The sequence below is a fragment of the Nomascus leucogenys genome, chromosome 10 (assembly GCF_006542625.1).
Source record: "Nomascus leucogenys isolate Asia chromosome 10, Asia_NLE_v1, whole genome shotgun sequence".
In the NCBI taxonomy this organism is placed as follows: Eukaryota; Metazoa; Chordata; class Mammalia; order Primates; family Hylobatidae; genus Nomascus; species Nomascus leucogenys.
Window position 1 is genome coordinate 79,208,790 of NC_044390.1, and position 19,221 is coordinate 79,228,010.

General features: G+C 41.6%; 1 protein-coding gene across 2 annotated transcripts in view; it reads right to left on the reverse strand.

Moving 5' to 3' along the window:
• The window catches only part of NAA25 (N(alpha)-acetyltransferase 25, NatB auxiliary subunit), an 83,786-nt gene that overhangs the window by 27,626 nt on the left and 36,939 nt on the right, over positions 1-19,221 (reverse strand). For both annotated transcript variants that reach the window (XM_003274408.3, XM_030821418.1), the window contains 6 exons: positions 19,041-19,210; positions 16,163-16,275; positions 8,495-8,702; positions 7,584-7,673; positions 1,707-1,887; positions 878-977 (listed from right to left, as the gene is read on the reverse strand). In XM_003274408.3, coding sequence (XP_003274456.1) covers positions 878-977; positions 1,707-1,887; positions 7,584-7,673; positions 8,495-8,702; positions 16,163-16,275; positions 19,041-19,210 — 862 coding nt within the window. The remainder of the gene's footprint in view (positions 1-877; positions 978-1,706; positions 1,888-7,583; positions 7,674-8,494; positions 8,703-16,162; positions 16,276-19,040; positions 19,211-19,221) is intronic.

The window sequence follows — 19,221 nt, forward strand, 5'->3', positions numbered from 1 at the left end:
AAGGGTTGAAAAAAAATCCTCATGAGTGTTTGCCAAGAAGAACCCCAGAAACTAGCTTCCTTGCTAGTTCCTTAATTGCTGGTAGACCATGAGAATGGAAAGCTATGGGCAGATAGCTGGCACAGACAACTTCAGGCGATGAGGCTTGGAAGTCTGTGAAAACCAAGTAGGCAGTGACCACCCTGGAGACATTCCTTTTCTCCACATTCATTGTTGGGCAGTTTTTCACAATTGGTCAACTGAGTACAGACCATATGGTTTTCCTACAAAAACTTCTGCTTAACCAACAAGTAGAGCCCAAGTCTGCTTGCAGTGAAAAATATGGTGCAAATCCCATCCTTTCATTATGGCACAGAGAAGCTCTATTTTATTTATTGCTACTTTAAAAAAACATATTATTCATCTAAGTTTCTTGGAATGCCTTTTAATTTTCTAAGAAAATACAAGTACATTCACCTTTGGCAAAGAGCACAATGGACATACATTTCAGAGTTAAATAAAAGTAACAGAGAGCAGCTGCTATTGCAGAATGTTATATGGCATCCCAGGCTATGAACGCTTATGGGCTGTTTCTTATACCCTTGGAAAAGTCTCTTAGAGATCAAAAGCCAGGTCTAAGAGGACTAACACTTCCTAGTCAGTAAATACCAGTTTTTAAATGCAACTTTCCAAGGATTCTATTAAACACACCCATTCTAACAAACACAAATAACTCTCTACCTCTCCCTACCAGCCTTGGACGGTAAGCTGTGGTCTAAGGGCACTTGCTAGTTCAGCATGGTGCACCTTAACATGTGTACTTGTGACATGACGTGACGCGCTCAATAGCGTGCAGTCAGCAGGCAAGATCACGGTTAAAAAATAGTTTTTCACTTACATCTTTCTGGTTGGAGTGAAAAAACCTGAGTGCGAAGTTACAGGATTGGGACGCAGCAGCATACTGACCTAGAGATTCAGCATATCGGGTCAAAAGATAACTAGATCAGAAGGAAAGAAGGAAAAAAAAGACATGTTATACTTACTTACCTAGCTCAAGTAACAAATATTACGCTTCAAATTACTTGGCAAAAAAATAGCTAGGCATAAGAAAACACTAAAACATACTCCCACAGAAATGATCTAATTCACCAGTTAAAATTTAAAAAAATAAAAAAAAAAAAGAGCCAAAAGTTAACTCAGTTTTGTGGGAGACCTAAAGTTTTATACTAGGCTTTCTTACACTCTGATGATTAATGGCACATAAAAGTTCTAAGAGAACATAATGCTGTCTTCCTAAAACAGCACCACAGACAACAGAGAAAATGCCATTAAGTGATAATAGCATAATAATAAAGAGTAGTCTAAATACAAGTCCAAAATACAAATTCAAACTTTGTTGAGGTCAATAAAGTACACGTGTCAACTTCAACTGCAAAGTGGAAATGAACACTTCAAAATAATGTGTGCTAAGAGTAAGGGTTCAAAGTATATAGACGTTTGCTATCTCTGGGGAAAACTCTCTTACATTTCTAAATTGTACAAATTTTCAAATTACCACAAAATGCTGGGAGATATAAAAATCTTTCTGCTTTGCAATGGATCATAACAGGTTATTATTTAATCAAAAAGGCTTAATGTCAGGATCAACTTTAAAATCTAAGTTAGAGTCCTGTGTACCCCACACTGGTATAGCTGGCTGCTCATTATTCAGAGTATATACTACCAACCCAATGGTATCATGCTGGATATGCTTAGCATCAAGGCTGGAGTAAAGATCCACCACTGGTTCAAATGCACCCAGCATACAGTAGATTCGAACAAGCAGCAATTTGAACTGAGCATTGGAAGGGCTATGGGTTAATCCCTCTTCCAGCAAAGTCAGGGCCTGCCACACAGCAGTCTCATCACCTAGAACCAAAATACAGCATTATCCACTGATCTTGACAGCAAATGAAAGCTTCCCAAAAACAAAAAACAAAACCTTATTGACATCATCAACCCCCTCTATAAATGAAGTTAAATGACAGAGAACAAATTTTAGATATACACCTATAACCAAAATAGAGAATTTCCCCTAAACAGAGAGTCCTTCAATAGTTAAGTCTATTCTTAAACATGCCCACAGCAAAAATGATGCAGATTTTAAGTGGCCAGGTCTTGTGGGGGGAAGTTATAGAATCTCATAGAATCTCAGATTCTGGGAAGAGATGGACTTTGAAGGAAAACTGGAGCTCAGCACCTTGACCCTGCAGGATTTCCTCTATAAAACACCAGACAGATGTTCTCTATAGACATCATTTTTCTTCCATATGTAACTCTACTAACAGAATGGCAAATAGGATGTTTGAAAATATTTACTCACTAATAATCAAATTAAAATGATACTTTTTTTGGGGTCTATGAAATTTCAAAAGGTACATGTATCTCTAGTCTTCAAGATTAAGTAACTTATTCTTTAGGATCCATCTAAAGAAAATACTATGAAACACAGATAAAGCTTTATATACAAAAATAGTTATCGTACTATCTAGTGATGTAACGATGGGAGGATGAGTAGGTAAATTACGGTAACTTTGACACATGGAAACGTCATATAACTACTTGACATTAATGGAGAGTTTTTAATTACAAAGGAAAATGTTTGTGCAAGAATGTTCAGTAAAACACACACACAGAAAATTCAAGTTAGTACAAAGAGTTGATCTCAACTCTTAAAATATGCACAAAGAGAGAGAGAAGAAGAAAACAAACAAAAATGTTAGCTGGACATGGTAGATCATGCCTATACTCCCAGCACTTTGGAAAGTTGAGGTGGGAGGATCACTTGAGCCCACAAGTTTGAGACCAGCCTGAACAACATAGCTAGACCTCGTCTCTACTAAAAACATTTTTGAAAAAATTAGCCAGATGTGGTGGTGCACACTGCCTATGGTTCCAGCTACTCAGGAGGCTGCGGTTGGGAGGATTGCTTCAGCCTAGGAGGTTGAGGCTGCAGTGAGCTGTGATCATGCCACTGCACTCCAACCTTGGCAGCAGAGTGCAGCTTTGTCTCAAGAATAGAAAAGGAAAAAAAAAAAATGCAAAAGTGATGAGTGCTTTTGAGGTCCAAAAAAAGTGAGATTTTAAGTAAACTGCTTTCCAAAATTTATACAAGTTACTTTGACAGTCAGTAACAATAGCAAAAATGAAAGCACCATGCAGTAAGATTTTAAGGTAATATTCTATATGCTGTTTTCCAAAAGAAAAGAAAGATAGGCCGGGCACAGTAGCTCATGCCTGTAATCCCAGCACTTTGGGAGGACAAGGCAGGGAGATGGCTTGAGCCCAGGACTTTGAGACCAGCCTGGGAAACATGGCAAAACCCCAACTATACAAAAAATACAAAAATTGGCTGGGCACAGTGGCTCACACCTGTAATCCCAGCACTTTGGGAGGCCAGGGAAGCAGATCACCTCAGGTCAGGAATTCGAGACCAATCTGGCCAACATGGTAAAACCTCTTCTCTACTAAAAATACAAAAATTAGCCGGGCGTGGTGGCAGGTGCCTATAATTCCAGCTACTCAGGAGGCTGAGGCAGGAGAATTGCTTGAACCCAGGAGACAGAGGTTGCAATGAGCCGAGATCGCACCATTGCACTCCAGCCTGGGACGGAGTTAAGACTCCATCTCAAAATAAAAATAAAATTTAATAATAAATAAAAAATAAATTTAAAAAAATTTAAAATTAACTAAATAAATAATACAAAAACTAGCCAGGCATGGTGGCATGTGCCTATACTCCCAGTTACCCAGGAGGCTGAAGTGGGAGGATCCCTTGAGCCCAGGAGGTTGAGGCTACAGAGAGCTACTATGGTGCTACTGCACTCCAGCCTGGATGAGAGTGTGAAACCCTGTCTCAAACTAAAAAAATAGCCTTTCAGAAAAAATATTTGAGAGCATCAACTTCCTAAAGCACTCAATCCTTTTGAATTCAAATCAATCTCTTTAAATGCCCTCATCAACTTTCTACTGATTTCTAAGTTCTGGCAGGTGCACCTTGAACAATGATTATGACTGTGACTGGAGTACTTCAACATCCCTTTCACTGACTTCAAGAAGCCCTGCATCTTCACAAGATCTACAATTTCATTTTGCAAATGATTCCCATGTATTTGTCTGCACTGCAGGATTTTGGACAATTTACCTTTTTTCTCTCTGCCCTCCACTTCTCTCACCTATAAAACTGTGACAATAACTGTATTATTAAAATGCTTAAATTGGCCGGGTGTGGTGACTCACGCCTGAAATCCCAGCACTTTGGGAGGCTGAGGCGGGCGGATCACGAGGTCAGGAGTTCAAGACCAACCTGACCAACATGGTAAAACCATGTCTCTACTAAAAATACAAAAATTAGCCAGGCGTGGTGGTGTGCACCTGTAATCCCAGCTAGTCAGGAGGCTGAGGCAGGAGAATCGCTTGAACTTGGGATGCAGAGGTTGCAGTGAGCCAAAATCACACCAATGCACTCCAGCCCAGGCAACAGAGTGAGACTCAATCTCAAAAAAATAAAGTAAGATAAAATAAAATAAAATAAAATAAAATGTTTAACTTGTGTAAAGTACTTTCACATGCCTAATAATCAACTGTCAGTTGTTACTATTATCATATGGCCACATATCTTGCTCAAAATATTAATATAAGAGACTAGCAAAGCCATAGTCACTATTGGTGAGAACAGATGCTAGGCATCAGTAAGAAAGGCTACCTGTGTGGGGATCAAATTACTACATGATCAGTTCATTAATGTTTTCATGTTAAAATGACTTTTGCTGCCCTATGCAGCCTCATGAATTTAGGGGCTCAAATAACAAGTTCTCTGATGACAAGGATTTCACTCTCATCCCTGGTACAGTATAGTGTAAGAAGTATTACTGGCCAGGCGCAGTGGCTCATGCCTGTAATCCCAGCATTTTGGCAGGCCAAGGCAGACAGATCACCTGAGGTCAGGAGTGTGAGACCAGCCTAACATGGTGAAACCCCATCTCTACCAAAAATACAAAAATTAGGCCGGGTGCAGTGGCTCACCCTGTAATCCCAGCACTTTGGGAGGCCGAGGTGGGTGGATCACAAGGTCAAGAGATCGAGACCATCCTGGCCAACATGGTGAAACCCTGTCTCTGCTAAAAATACAAAAAATTAGCCGGGTGTGGTGGTGGGCGCCTGTAGTCCTAGCTACCTGGGAGGCTGAGGCAGGAGAATCACTTGAACCCAGGAGGCGGAGGTTGCAGTGAGCCAAGATTGTGCCATTGCACTCCAGTCTGGCGAGAGAGCGAGACTTTGTCTCAAAAAAAAAACACAAAAATTAGCCAGGCATAGTGGCACATGCCTGTAATCACAGCTACTCGGGCGGCTGAGACAGGAGAATCGTTTGAACCTGGGAGGAGGATGTTGCAGTGAGCCAAGATTGTGCCATTACACTCCAGCCTGGGCAATAGAGCGAGACTCCATCTCAAAACAAACTGAAAAAAAAAAAAAAAAAAAAAAAAAACACTACCATATGGTTACATACAATGTCCTACAGAAGTTCAGAGGAGCATAAAATCCCCAGTGAGGAAGAGTTAAAATCAAGACAGGCTTTGTTAAAGGCACCATTTGAGTAAAACTTAGATCGATGAGGGAGGTAAGAAAGTTATTTCAAAGAGAGGCAACACGATGTTAAGTGATAGTAGCAAAAAAAATTTTAAAGTAGATTCAAGACTGTAAATACCTAAGAATCTGGAGATGTGGACACAGGCCAGATTATAAACAGCATTACAAACTATCCCAAAACACGTGACTTTTATCCTCAGGAAAACAGGGTACCTCTGAAGCATATTTTTTTCTTTTTAAATTTTTTAGAGACAGGGTCCTGCTCTGTCATCCAGGCTGGAGTGTAATGGTGTGATCATAGCTCACTGCAGCCTTGAACTGCTGGGCTCGAGACTTGGCTTCCTGAGGTCTGAAGGATTTTAAGAATGGCATGATAAGGCTGGGTGCAGTGGCTCACGCCTGAATCCCAGCACTTTGGGAGGCCGAGGCGGGTGGATCACCTGAGGTCAGGAGTTTGAGACTAGCCTGGCCAACATGGCAAAACCTTGTCTCTACTAAAAACACAAAAACTGGCCAGGCACAGAGGCTCACACCTATAATCCTAGCACTTTTGGAGGCCGAGGTGGGCAGATCACGAGGTCAGGTAATTGAGACCATCCTGGCTAACATGGTAAAACCCCATCTCTACTAAAAATACAAAAAATTAGCCAGGCATGGTGGTGGGCACCTGTAGTCCCAGCTACTCGGGAGGCTGAGGCAGCAGAATGGCGTGAACCCGGGAGGCAGAGCTTGCAGTGAGCTGAGATCGCACCACTGCACTCCAGCCTGGGCGACAGAGCAAGACTCCATCTCACAAAAAAAAAAAAAAAAAAAAAAAAAAAAAAAAACTAGCCGGGCTTGGTGGCATGTGCCTGTAAACCCATCTACTCTGGGGCTAAGGCATGAGAATCGCTTGAACCCAGAAGGCGGAGGTTGCAGTGAGCTGAGATCACGCCACTGCATTCGAGCCTGGGCAACAAGAACAAGACTCCATCTCAAAAAAAAGCAAAACTGAGTGCTCTATGAAATGATCTGTGAGGGCAGGGGTTGTGTTTATCTTGCTTACCACTGTCTCTTCAGCCCTTTGTTTCTTCTATAGTTAAATTCTCATGAATAATATGCTATAAGCACCTAAACTTATTTATTCTCCAAAACTGCTAATAAGAGAAAATGTCAGGGGGTGGGACCTAAAGAAAAGGCAATCCCAGTACCATTTGCTGAATCATCCTTCTCTTCCCCAATCACTCACAATGCTTCCTTTACCATGTCTTATATTTTTATCTTAAATGAGACAAACTATATTCCAGAAAGAATGCATTTTTCTGTATACAAAATTTTTTGAAGTGAATAAAAGATATTCTGTTCCATAGGCCTGTGCATGTATTTTTTAGTCAGTTTCATTGTATTTTAATTTTTGTAGCTTTGTCATAGTATTTTTTTTTACAGTCATTACTTATTATTCACAAACACTTAAAAACAGAACAGATATCCATTCATTTAACATTATCCTGGTTACGAAGGGATAAATTGGAGACAGGTTTTTTTTTTTTTTTTGAGACGGAGTCTTGCTCTGTTGCCCAGGCTGAAGTGCAGTGGCATGATCTCAGCGCACTGCAACCTCCGCCTCCCAAGCTCAAGCAATTCTCCTGCCTCAGCCTCCCAAGTAACTGGGACTACAGGTATGCGCCCAAATACCCAGCTAATTTTTGTATTTTTAGTACAGACGAAGTTTCGCCATGTTGGCCAGGCTAGTCTCGAACTCCTGACCTCAGGTGATCCACCCGCCTCAGCCTCCCAAAGTGCTAGGATTACAGGCATGAGCCATCGCACCTGGCCAAGACAGGTTTTTCTGGAAGCACCCTAGAGATATCAAGAAAAGCAGAACCTAAAAGCATAAATAAAATTTGTGGACTATAAAATTAGTCTAACGGAAGAATGCAGTACTTATAATCAATAAAAACAAAAAGTAAAGTTGAACTGAAATCACTGCTACTTACCTGTTTCCCTCCATACATCAATAAGCACATGGACAGCAAGGAGACAGTAATAGTCAGAAAACTGCAATTCTGTTTTCAAACAGGTTTTCCCTATGGGGGAAAAAAATCATATCTATTTTAACATTTATTCAACTATTACTGACCCCAAAGGAGTTTTTAAAAGCAGGAAAGTGACAGGAGGGAGAAGAGGAAAAGTAAAAGAAAATTAAGAATAAGATAAGTACCAAGAGAAAAATATAAGCCATGAATCAAAGGGATCAAAAGAAGGTGAGACCACACTCAGCTGGAACAGAAGGTAGGGTTCCAGAGCAGAGGTGGTATCCATGATGGTCCCAAAGGGAGAGAAGGAAGATTTGAAGGAGGTTGAGGTGAAGAAAAGAACATAAGCCAAGTGCCATGTATAACTAAATTCACAATATGCTCCTGACTTCATCTAATTCTTTAGACTACAGATAAATACTGACATCTTATAGTCAGACAATTATATGTCTATCACATATATCTAGCAAAGGCCACACCTATCTGAAGATCATCTATTTCTAAACTAAATATTTATCTTACAATTTACGATATTCCTTTTGTTCACTTACAGTCTATATATTAAGAATATTTAGGCCTACAAGCAGAAAATGTGATAATTATCATAAACTATGCAATCTATATGAGCCCCAATCTAATAAAAAGTTAGCTCATCAGATCAAGAAGAATACAGACAACTGAAAGCCAATCAGAATTATTTAAAACTCCAGGCTTAAGAAAGGCTTTACATCATATTACTTAGATGGTCTTCCCAGACAAAATAGTCTCCTTACAAAACTCATTAAAACAGGGTGCTACAGGTGCTTAAAAAACTGACTTCTAAGTCTTAGTGTAGATCAGGGAACTACTGCACATTTTGAATGGTTGCTCACCAAATTCCAGTCCATGCTGGTACCTTAACATCAATTCTCTGACCACACTCAATTTCTGATTTTTATCCATGGTGTGGTACAAGCCAAGTAACCTCGTCAGCTGCACCACACACAAATGTTGCTGCAGAGCTCTGATGTCAGCAGGCAGTGCCAGCTTATCCTCTGTTGGTGTCGACAAAGGAACAACTCCAAGTAACTGATTAATAAACTGCAAAGTGGGGAAAAAAGGAGCAAAGGTCTCAAAACACAACTAGTCTTCAGTAGGCCATAATTAACAGAAATTGAATGGTCTAGAAAAAGACATCAAGAAAAAAAAAAAAAACTAAAATTCCTTTCATACACCATTTTCTACCTACCAAAATAGCTAAAACGAAAAAAATTTGTGACAGCACACAACACTGGTGAAGCTCCAATGAAATTGGCACACTCATTCATTACTGGCCAAAAGTATTTTTCAATACCATGTACTACAGGCAGTGAAAGATTTTTATACTTCTGAAAATGTCCCATAACTTATAGCATATTAACATAACATATATTACAGCAATGAAAACATTAGGAAGACTATAGAAAAGAGCAGATTACCAAAAAAATCAAAAAAATTTTAATCTGTAATTATGCTGATAAATTCTGAAAGGAAAGGTTATACATGGAAAGATACTCTTTACCTTATGTCAGTGACCCTACATTTTTCTTAATTGAACTTATAATTATAGATTCATACTCAGCTATGAGAAATGAGATCCCATGTACCATTCATCCAGTTTTCTCCGAATGGTTACATCTTGCCTTAAAATGTTTTTCATCCTTTAAATTTGGATAAAAATTTAAAAATAAAACCCACATACCAGTTCTAGTTATGTATTTATTAAATACATGCTTATTTCCTCTCACTTCTAAAATCCTATTAAGATGCCAGTAAGGAATAAAAAAAGAAGAGGCTGGATGCAGTGGCTCAGGCCTGTAATCCTAGCACTTTGGAAGTCCAAGGTGGGCATATCACTTCAGGCTAGGAGTTCAAGACCAGCTGGGCCAACATGCTGAAACCTCATCTCTACTAAAAATACACAAAAAAACTAGCCAGGCATGGTGGCGCGCACCTGTAATCCCCACTACTCAGGATGCTGAGGCAGGAGAATCGCTTGAACCTGGGAGGCAGAGGTTGCTGTGAGCCAAGATCGCTCTACCGCACTCCAGCCTGGGCAACAGAGTGAGACCCTATCTCAAAAAAAAAAAAAAAAAAAAAAGTTGTAAAAGAAAAAATAGGCCGGGCGCAGTGCGCGGTGACTGACGCCTATAATCCTAGCACTTTGGGAGGCCGAGGTGGGCAGATTGCCTGAGGTCAGGAGTTTGAGACCTCCCTGGCCAACATAGTGAAACCCTGTCTCTACTAAAAATACAAAAAATTAGCTGGGTGTGGTGGTGGGTGCCTGTAATCCCAACTACTCAGGAGGGTGAGGCAGGAGAATCGCTTGAACGCAGGAGGCAGTGGTTGCAGTGAGCCGAGATCACGCCACTGTACCCCAGCCTGGGCAACAAGAGTGAAACTCCATATTAAAAAAAAAATAAAAAAATCCACAAAGATCAAGAATATGTGAAGAGGCCGGGAGCAGTGGCTCACACCTATATTCCCAACAGAGATGGGAGAATCACTTGTGCTCAAGAGTTCAAGATCAACCTAGGCACATAGTGAGACCACATCTCTACTAAACAAACAAACAAACAAACAAAAACACATAGCCAGGCACAGTGGTGCACGCCTGTAGTCCCAGCTACTCAAGAGGCTGAGGCAGGAGGATGACTTGAGCCCAGGAGTTTGAGCCTGCAGTGAGCCGTCATTGCGCCATTACACTGCAGCCTGGGTGACACAGCGAGACCCTGTCTCAAAAAAAAAGAAGAAAATAATAATACATGAAGAAATGAGAGATGACAGCAAATAAAAAATCATGAAGATTTCAAAAGATACAAGAACAGGTGGTAAGTAATAACTTACATTGCCAAGAACACTGAAATCTAACAGTATGCATTAAGGCAGACCCCAATAAGCAGGAAGCTCACTCTAGTCACAGAATCTTGGAAGACTCAGAGACTAAGGGCACCAGGTGTCCCTAAAGGCTAAAGTGCTGATGGGACTCAAATAGAATATATTAATTTCTAAGAAGTTAGGCCCCTCCCAAAGTTCACAGATGTAATTTCTAAGTGTGAGTAGAACAGCCTGGGTTTTACAGCCATAAGGCGCTGAACCAGAGATACAGAGTCAGAGACAGCAGTCATAGCTGAAAACGGGAATAAAGTGAAATTTGCTTATTCAGTGGTTATTTCAGGCTCCCACCCTATACTCCCAACCATATCGCAGAATGCTATCAGACAAATATGTAAGTTCCTAAACAGATAGTAGCGAACAGGCATTTTGGAATGGAAAGCATTTCTTACATTGGTGAAGAGAGGGGTAGAGAGAATAGAATCTCATGTTTTATCCTAAATATATAAGGGGGAAATTGATTTGTTATAAACAACTAATCACCTTCCACAGAAGGGCACCAATAGGTTAAGACTATAACTATAAAAATAAATTCTTAAATAAGAAAATAATTTAGAAATATGGAGGAAAATAACAAAAGAATTTAGTTGAAAGGGATTTGCATCTGTTGAGCTGGAACAAAAAGAGTGACTACTGCCTCTCAATATAAGCCTTGTGATACTATTTGACTTTTTCAGTTTTATACAGTACATGTATTTCTTCTTCCTTTTTTGGGAGGGGGTCTCACTATGTTGTCCAGGCTGGACTTGAATTCCTGGGCTCAAGCAATCCTCCTGCTTCAGCCTCCTGAGTAGCTGTGACTATAGGTGTGTGCCACTGCACCCAGCTTCAGTACATGTGATTTTTTGATACAAATAAAAAATTTAAACAAAATCCCACTCATCCTGCAGTTTAACATCTGTAATGAATTTGCTTCAATTTACCTATAATTCTATTAATTTTAATCATTATTATCAGATATATATAGTTCATAATTTTAACAAACTGCAGCACTGATTTTCATGTTTTTGTTGTTGTTGTTGTTTTTGAGACGGAGTCTCACTCTGTTGCCCAGGCTGGAGTGCAGTAGTACAATCTCGGCTTACTGCAACCTCTGCCTCCCGGGTTCAAGCGATTCTCTTGCTTCAGCCATCTGAGTAGCTGGGACTACAGTACAGGCATGCATCACCACATCCAGCTAATTTTTGTATTTTTAGTAGACACGGGGTTTTGCCATGTTGGCCAGGCTGGTCTCGAACTCCTGAACTCAAGTCGCCCGTCTCATCCTCCCAAAGTGCTGGGATTGCATTCATGAGCCACCATGCCCAGCCATTATTTTCAGGTTTTTGATTAAATGCTTCTATAGTTTCTACTGCCAGTTCTTCTATTCTTGCAAGCCATTTTATGTATTAGGTTTATTGTGGCCTTCTTTAGTGAATGCTAAAGAAAAATCTTCCTGACAAGGTTTTGTTAAAAAACAATCTGCTCCTTATTTTAGTCTGTACAGTTTTACTGCTGTGCAAAAATTTCTTTAAAAACTAGAATCGTTGGGGCTGGGCGCAGTGGCTCACGCCTGTAATCCCAGCACTTTGGGAGGCCGAGGCTGGTGGATCACTTGAGGTCGGGAGTTCGAGACCAGCCTCACCAACATGGAGAAACCCAGTCTCTACTAAAAATACAAAATTAGCGGGGCCTGGTGGTGCATGCCTGTAATCCCAGCTACTTGGGCAGCTTAGGCAGGAGAATTGCTTGAACCCAGGAGGTGGAGGTTGCAGTGAGCTGAAATCGCGCCATTGCACTCTAGCCTGGGCAAGAAGAGCGAAACTCATCTCAAAAAATAAAATAAAATAAATAAAAACTAGAATCAGCCGGGTGCGGTGGCTCACGGCTCATGCCTATAATCCCAGCACTTTGGGAGGCCAAGGCAGGTGGATCACCTGAGGTCAAGAGTTCGAGACCAGCCTGGCCAACATGGTGAAACCCCATCACTACTAAAAATACAAAAATTAGGCTGGGCACAGTGGCTCAGGCCTATAATCCCAGCACTTTAGGAGGCCAAGGCGGGCAAATCACTTGAGGCCAGGAGTTCAAGGCCAGCCTGGCCAACATGGTGAAACCCCATCTCTACTAAAAATACAAAAAAAATTAGCCAGGCATGGTGGCGGGCACCTGTAATCCCAGTTACTTGGGAGGCTGACACAGGTTCTCTCTTGAACCCGAGAAGCAGAGGTTACAGTGAGTGGAGATGGCGCCACTGCACTCCAGCCTGGGCAACAAGAACGAAACTGTTGCCACCCCCCCAAAAAAAAAAAACACAAAAATTAGCCGGACGTGGTGATGGACGTCTGTAATCCCAGCTACTGGGGAGGCTGAGGCAGGAGAATCACTTGAGCCCAGGAGGTGGAGGTTGCAGTGAGCCAAGATCGTGCCACTGCACTCTAGCCAGGGCGACAGAGTGAGACTCCATCTCAAAAAAAATAAAAAATAAAAAAAACTAGAATCATTTTATTGTTTAGCTAAAACCCCAAAGCAAATGAAACAAAAGATTAGAACATCACCCAGGGCGAGCCACTTCAGGATAACTGAACTCAGTGGCTCACTCTTAGGGGCTTGTCAGACTTTAGAAAGATTTGGTTCCATAATTCATTAGGACAACAATTCTCAGCTTGACTTGGACAGTTCGTAATCCTCTGACAAACATATTTGCTGAGTGGCAGGATATTTAGCTACTGAAGTTATCCTACAGTCAAAAAGTGGCAGCAAAATTACCTCTCTCAAGTAAAATTTACATAAACTAGGACTATAAACTCAATGTAACAGCTTTAAATCCTTATTCTCACAGAACAGTGACTGGAGCTTATCACTGCTAGCATTCCAGTAAGGGTCACCTGAATAGATGATTCTTACTATGTGGGATCACATGAGATGACCTAAGATTCTCAAACATACCAATGAAGTAGAGATGTACAGAAAAGGTTACTGGTACTAGATTCATGGTAGCAAACCTTCATGAATCTCATCTAAAAGCAGCAAAGTGTTCCTCTAATGCACCCCCACCATTTGATGCTTCAACTAGCAAGACAATAAGCACTGTTAAGACAAGATCAGATATTCCTTATCTTAGGGCTTAGCACACAATATGCTCAACACTTACTGAATGAATCCCTCCCACGTGGTTTATCTACATTCTACTTCGATAAAGCTCGCACACAGTATTTGAGAGAATTCTCACTACTAAGAAAGATCTTTTTCTCACTAAGCCAAATTCTGAGCTCCCTGTAGAACTTCTTGCTGTCCCTGTTTTCCTCCCTCTTCTAAAGACAGCTTTTCAAGTAAGTGAACGGCAGTATCACTCTATCCTTGACAGACAAACCTCTCCTCCACTCAACCATTTTTCCCTCTTATATGCTTTTAAATCCTCCTATAACCCATAACTCTCCTTTCTAGATGTGTTACAATTTATCCAGAAACTTCCAGGCTTGGCCTGAGCCCTATAACCACAGCAACTCAAACAGAGCTTTACTAAACCAACGTGAATGGCAGCAGTCATTTCAGAACCCCAGAGACCACTGGTTACTTATCAGTTGGGGAATGCACTGCTCTATCTGCCCAAATGTGTAACCCCCAAGTCTGCCAAAGTATTGAACCTTCATGTACTAAAAATGTGGTCACTAAAAAAATACTCTAATTATATCCACTGTGCTCCCAATGCACTTCATTCATTCCACATGGGGACAATAGAAGGCTTTGTGGGAGAATGGATGATGGCAGTCCTGTTATAGAAAGACTTCCAATCTTCCCAGCCTGGCCAACATGGTAAAACCCCATCTCTACTAAAAATACAAAAATCATTCAGGCATGGTAGCACACCAGTAATCCCAGCTACTTGGGAGGCTGAGGCAGGAGAATCCCTTGAACCAGGAGGCAGAGGTTGCAGTGAGCAGAGATCGCGCCAACACACTCCAGCCCGGGTGACAGAGCAAGAGCAAGACTCCGTCTCAAAAAAAAAAAAAAAGAAACAAAGAAACAAAGAAGACATTAAAAGGAGGGCCCACTGGACTTCAAAATGGAAACTTTGTGCTGCAGAATTCCATGAAAAAGATGAAAGAGCAAACTACAGACTGGGAGAATACATTTGAAACCACATATCTGACAAAGAACTTGTATCTAAGATATATAAAAAACTGCAAACTCAACAGTAGGGAACACTTGTTCTATTTTATAGAATAAAGCCAGGCATAGTGGCTCACACCTGTACTACCAGCAATTTGAAAGGCTGAGGCGGGTGGAGCACTTGAGGTCAGGAGTTTGAAACCAGCCTAGCAAACATGGCAAAACCCTGTCTCTAACTAAAAATACAAAAATTAGCCAGGTCTAGTGGCATGTGCCTGTAGTCCCAGCTACTCAGGAGGCTGAGGCACAAGGATCACTGGAACCCAGGAGGCAGAGGTTGCCATGAGCCTGGGCCACAGAGCGAGACCCTGTCTCAAAAAAAAGAAAAAGAAAAAAAATTAAATAAACAGAATCATACTATGTGTAACTTCTGAGATTGGCTTATTTCACTCAGCATAAATTCCTGGAGAGTCAACCATGTGGTTGCCATGATCTCAGATCACTGCAACCTCCGCCTTCTGGGTTCAAGCAGTTCTCCTGCCTCAGCCTCCCAAGTAGCTGGGTCTACACGTGCTCACCACCACATCCAGCTAATTTTTTGTATTTTTAGTAGAGACAAGGTTTCACCATTATTGGCCAGGCTGGTCTTGAACTCCTGACCTCAGGTGATCCACCCGCCTCAGCCTTCCAAAGTGCTGGGATTACAGGCGTAAGCCACCGCGCCCAGCCTCTTTTTTTCTTTTTTTAAGAGACAGAGTCTCACTCTGTCACTCATGCTGGAGTGCAGTGGCATGATTACAGCTCACTGCAGCCTCGAACTCCTGGGCTCAAGTGATCCTGCCGCCTCAGTCTCCCAAGTAGCTGGGGACTACAGGCACATGCCACCGTACCTGGCTGTACTTCACATTCAAAAAATGACAAAATTATAAAGATGGAAAACATAATAGCTGCCCATAGATAGAGATGGGAAAGGGGGAGGTGGCTATTGTTATTAAAGAGTAGCATGTGGGATTCTGGTGGTGGTGGGACTGTTCTGTATCTTACTACGGTAATAGTCGCGCACACCCATATGTGCCACATACTGCACTAAATCCATACATGACACCCAAACACACAAAAATCAGTGCATGCAAAACTGGCAAAAACTGAGTAAGTTCAACAGATGAGAGCAATGTCAGTTTCCTAATTATATTACACTGTAATTGTGCAAGATGTTGCCATTGGGACAAAACAGATAAAGGATATATGAGATGTGTTATTTCTTCCAACTACATGTAAATCCGTAATTATCTCAAAATAAAACAGTCAAAAAAAGGAGAATCCACCATCTGTTAGGGCTTTACTCCCATTGTGACTTAACCAGAAATTACGCCTTCAATGTTGTAACACACAGAGTACTTAGCTTGACAGGGCAGTTATCATTGTATCTCATGATTATCAATTCCACACATTTTAGAAAAGAAACCCAAACATTTAACCTCTGTGTTTCAACAAATAGAGGCACCCAACAAACTTCTAAACTGTATAGTACTTACTTTTGTACACTGTGTAGAAGGTAAGAGGTCAACAAACACCTTAAGGTCTGTAAAACAACAAGGTTTATCGCCAAACTTTTTAAAATACTGGAACATTAATTCTTCTGGATCACCTGGGGGACGGCGAACAAAATCACTCTATTACTCATGAACAGAAGCAATTCCTATTTAAGTGAGAATCTAATTTGAAAACATTCATTTCAATTAAAACAAAATTTTGCTTGAGACTGGTCCCAAGATAGTGGGTTATCTCAACTACTTGTTCAGTTACAAACTGAACTCATTGTTCTACTCTTTCCCCCTTTCCACCACTGCACCTGACTAGTCTTTAAAAGATAGAAAAAAAAAAAAACAGGCTGGATGCAGTAGCTCACACCTGTAATCCCACACTTTGGAAGACTAAGGCGGGCAATCCCTTGAAGTCAGGAGTTCAAGACCCGCCTGGCAACATGGTGAAACCCCATCTCTACTAAAAGTACAAAAATTAGCCGGGCGTGGTAGCACATGCTTATAATCCCAGCTGCTTGAGAGGATAAGGCAAAGGATCGCTTGAACCTAGAAGGCGGAGGTTGCAGTGAGCCAAGATCATGCCACTGCACTCCAACCTTGGCAACACAGCAAGACTCCATTCAAAAATTAAATTAAATTAAAGATTATAAAATAGGCTGGGTGCAGTGGCTCATGCCTATAATACCAGCACTTTGGGAGACCAAGGCAGGCAGATCACCTGAGGTCAAGAGTTCGAGACCAGCCTGGCCAACATGGAGAAACTCATCTTGATTCAAAAATACAAAATTAGCTGGACGGGGTGGTGCGCACCTGTAATCCCAGCTACTTGGGAGGCTGAGGCAGGAGAATTGCTTGAACCTGGGAGGCGGAAGTTGCAGTGAGCTGAGACTGCGCCACTGCACTCCAGCCTGGGCGAGAGAGAAAGACTCCATCTCAAAACAAAAACAAAAAAACTGTAAGCTAGGCTGGGTGCAGTGGCTCATGCCTGTAATCCTAGCACTTCGGGAGGCCAAGGTAGGGAGATCACTTGAGTCCAGGAGTTTGAGACCAGCCTGGGCAACATGGCAAAACCCCATCTCTACTGAAAATACAAAAATTAGCCAGGTGTGGTGGCGCTCGCCTGTAATCCCAGCTACTTGGGAGGCTGAGGCAGGAGAATCACTTGAACCCAGGAGGCAGAGGTTGCAGTGAGTGGAGACTATACCACTACACTCCAGCCTGGGCAACAGAGGGAGATGCTGTCTCAAAAATAATAATAAAATAAAAACCTGTAAGCAAATTCTTAGTATGAGCAAAGAATTACTGCTTTCTTTTAGGGAGGTGGTAGTTTTTCCAGTAAAATTGTGAACTAGTACAATGACGATATCCTTTACTTATTGAGCAATAAGATCATAAAGAATCATTTTATAAAAAGATCTAAGGGCTTCATCAAATTTCCTGAAGGATTCCCTCAATGCTTTATTATCCACATCATTCTTTCCTGCTATCTTGTCATCCTAGTAAATTTTCTCTTCAGTTACAAATTGCTAATTCCACCAAATATTCTTTTGCCAATAGTTTTGTGAGTGCTTCGAACAGATTTTCAAGAAAGCTTTCATCCACTTCATGAAACTTTTCCCAAACTGGCAATTTTACTTTGAAATTGATTTTGACTTTACTGTTTTCGAGGGTTTTTAATTTTTTTAATTTTTTGTTTTTTTGAGACAGAGTCTCGCTGTGTCATCCAGGCTGAAGCTGGAGTGCAGTGGCGCGAACTTGGCTAACTGCAACCTCCACCTCTCGGTTCAAGCGATTCTTGTGTCTCAGCCTCCCGAGTAGCTGGGACACAGGCGCACGCCACCACACCCAGATAATTTTTTGGTTTTTTGAGACAGAGTCTCACTCTGTCACCTAGGCTAGAGTGCAGCGGCACAATCTCAGCTCATTACAACCTCCACCTCCCAGGTTCAAGCAATTCTCCTGCCTCAGCCTCCCAAGTAGCTGTAACTACAGGCGTGTGCCACCATGCCTGGCTAATTTTTGTATTTTTAGTAGAGACAGTGTTTCACCATGTTGGCCAGGCTGGTCTTGAACACCTGACTTCAGGTGATCCGCCCGCCTTGGCCTCCCAAAGTGCTGGGATTACAGGCATGAGCCACCGCATCCAGCCAATTTTTTGTATTTTTAGCAGAAACAGGGTTACGGCCATGTTGCCCAGGCTGGTCTTGAACTCCTGAGTTCAAGTGTTCTGCCCACCTCGGCCTCCCGAATTGCTAGGATTACAGGTGTGAGCCACTGCGCCTGGCCAGGTTTTTTTATTTTTTTATTTTTTTTAATTAAATTTTTGAGACAGGTTCTGGCTGCGTCATTCAGGCTGGAGTGAAGGCACGATATCAGATCACTATAACCTCTGCCTCCTGGGCTCAAGAGACTCTCCTGCCTCAGCCTCCTGAGTAGCTGGGACTACAGATGTGCGATATTATGCCCAGTTAATTTTTTTTGTATTTTTTGTAGATGGGGTTTCACCATGTTGCCCCAGCTGATCTCCAACTCCTGAGCTCAAGCAATCCACCCACAACAGCCTCCCAAAGTGCTGGGATTACAGGCGTGAGACACCACAACCGGCTGATTTTGACTTTATTGTTGGGTCAGCAACAGAATGCCTGACAAAGACTCTGATGGAACAGGGAGATAAGTTAATGTTAAGCCAAGGTGAATATACGATAAAGGACTAATTTTATAAGTGATCCATTCATTAGCAAATATTTTCAGGCTATGAAGACATTTGCTTCCCAAACATGACTCTGTCCAGTGTAGATCTCAAATAATGAATACAGCACTTGGGTATTAAGGGCATTCTCCAGGCTTCCCAGATATCATGGTTTCTTACCCAGTTTGTACTCATCGTTACAACCTTGACTTCGTAAACGCCTAATCAGCTCCAGTTTAGCTAGATGTGGTCCCCGAAGATGGCGAGAACTTTTAGATTCTTCCGTTATCCGATCTTCTATAAACTTCACAGCTTCTTCTGCAGAATAATGTACTTCTCCTTCTAAAGAGCTGAGGAAAAG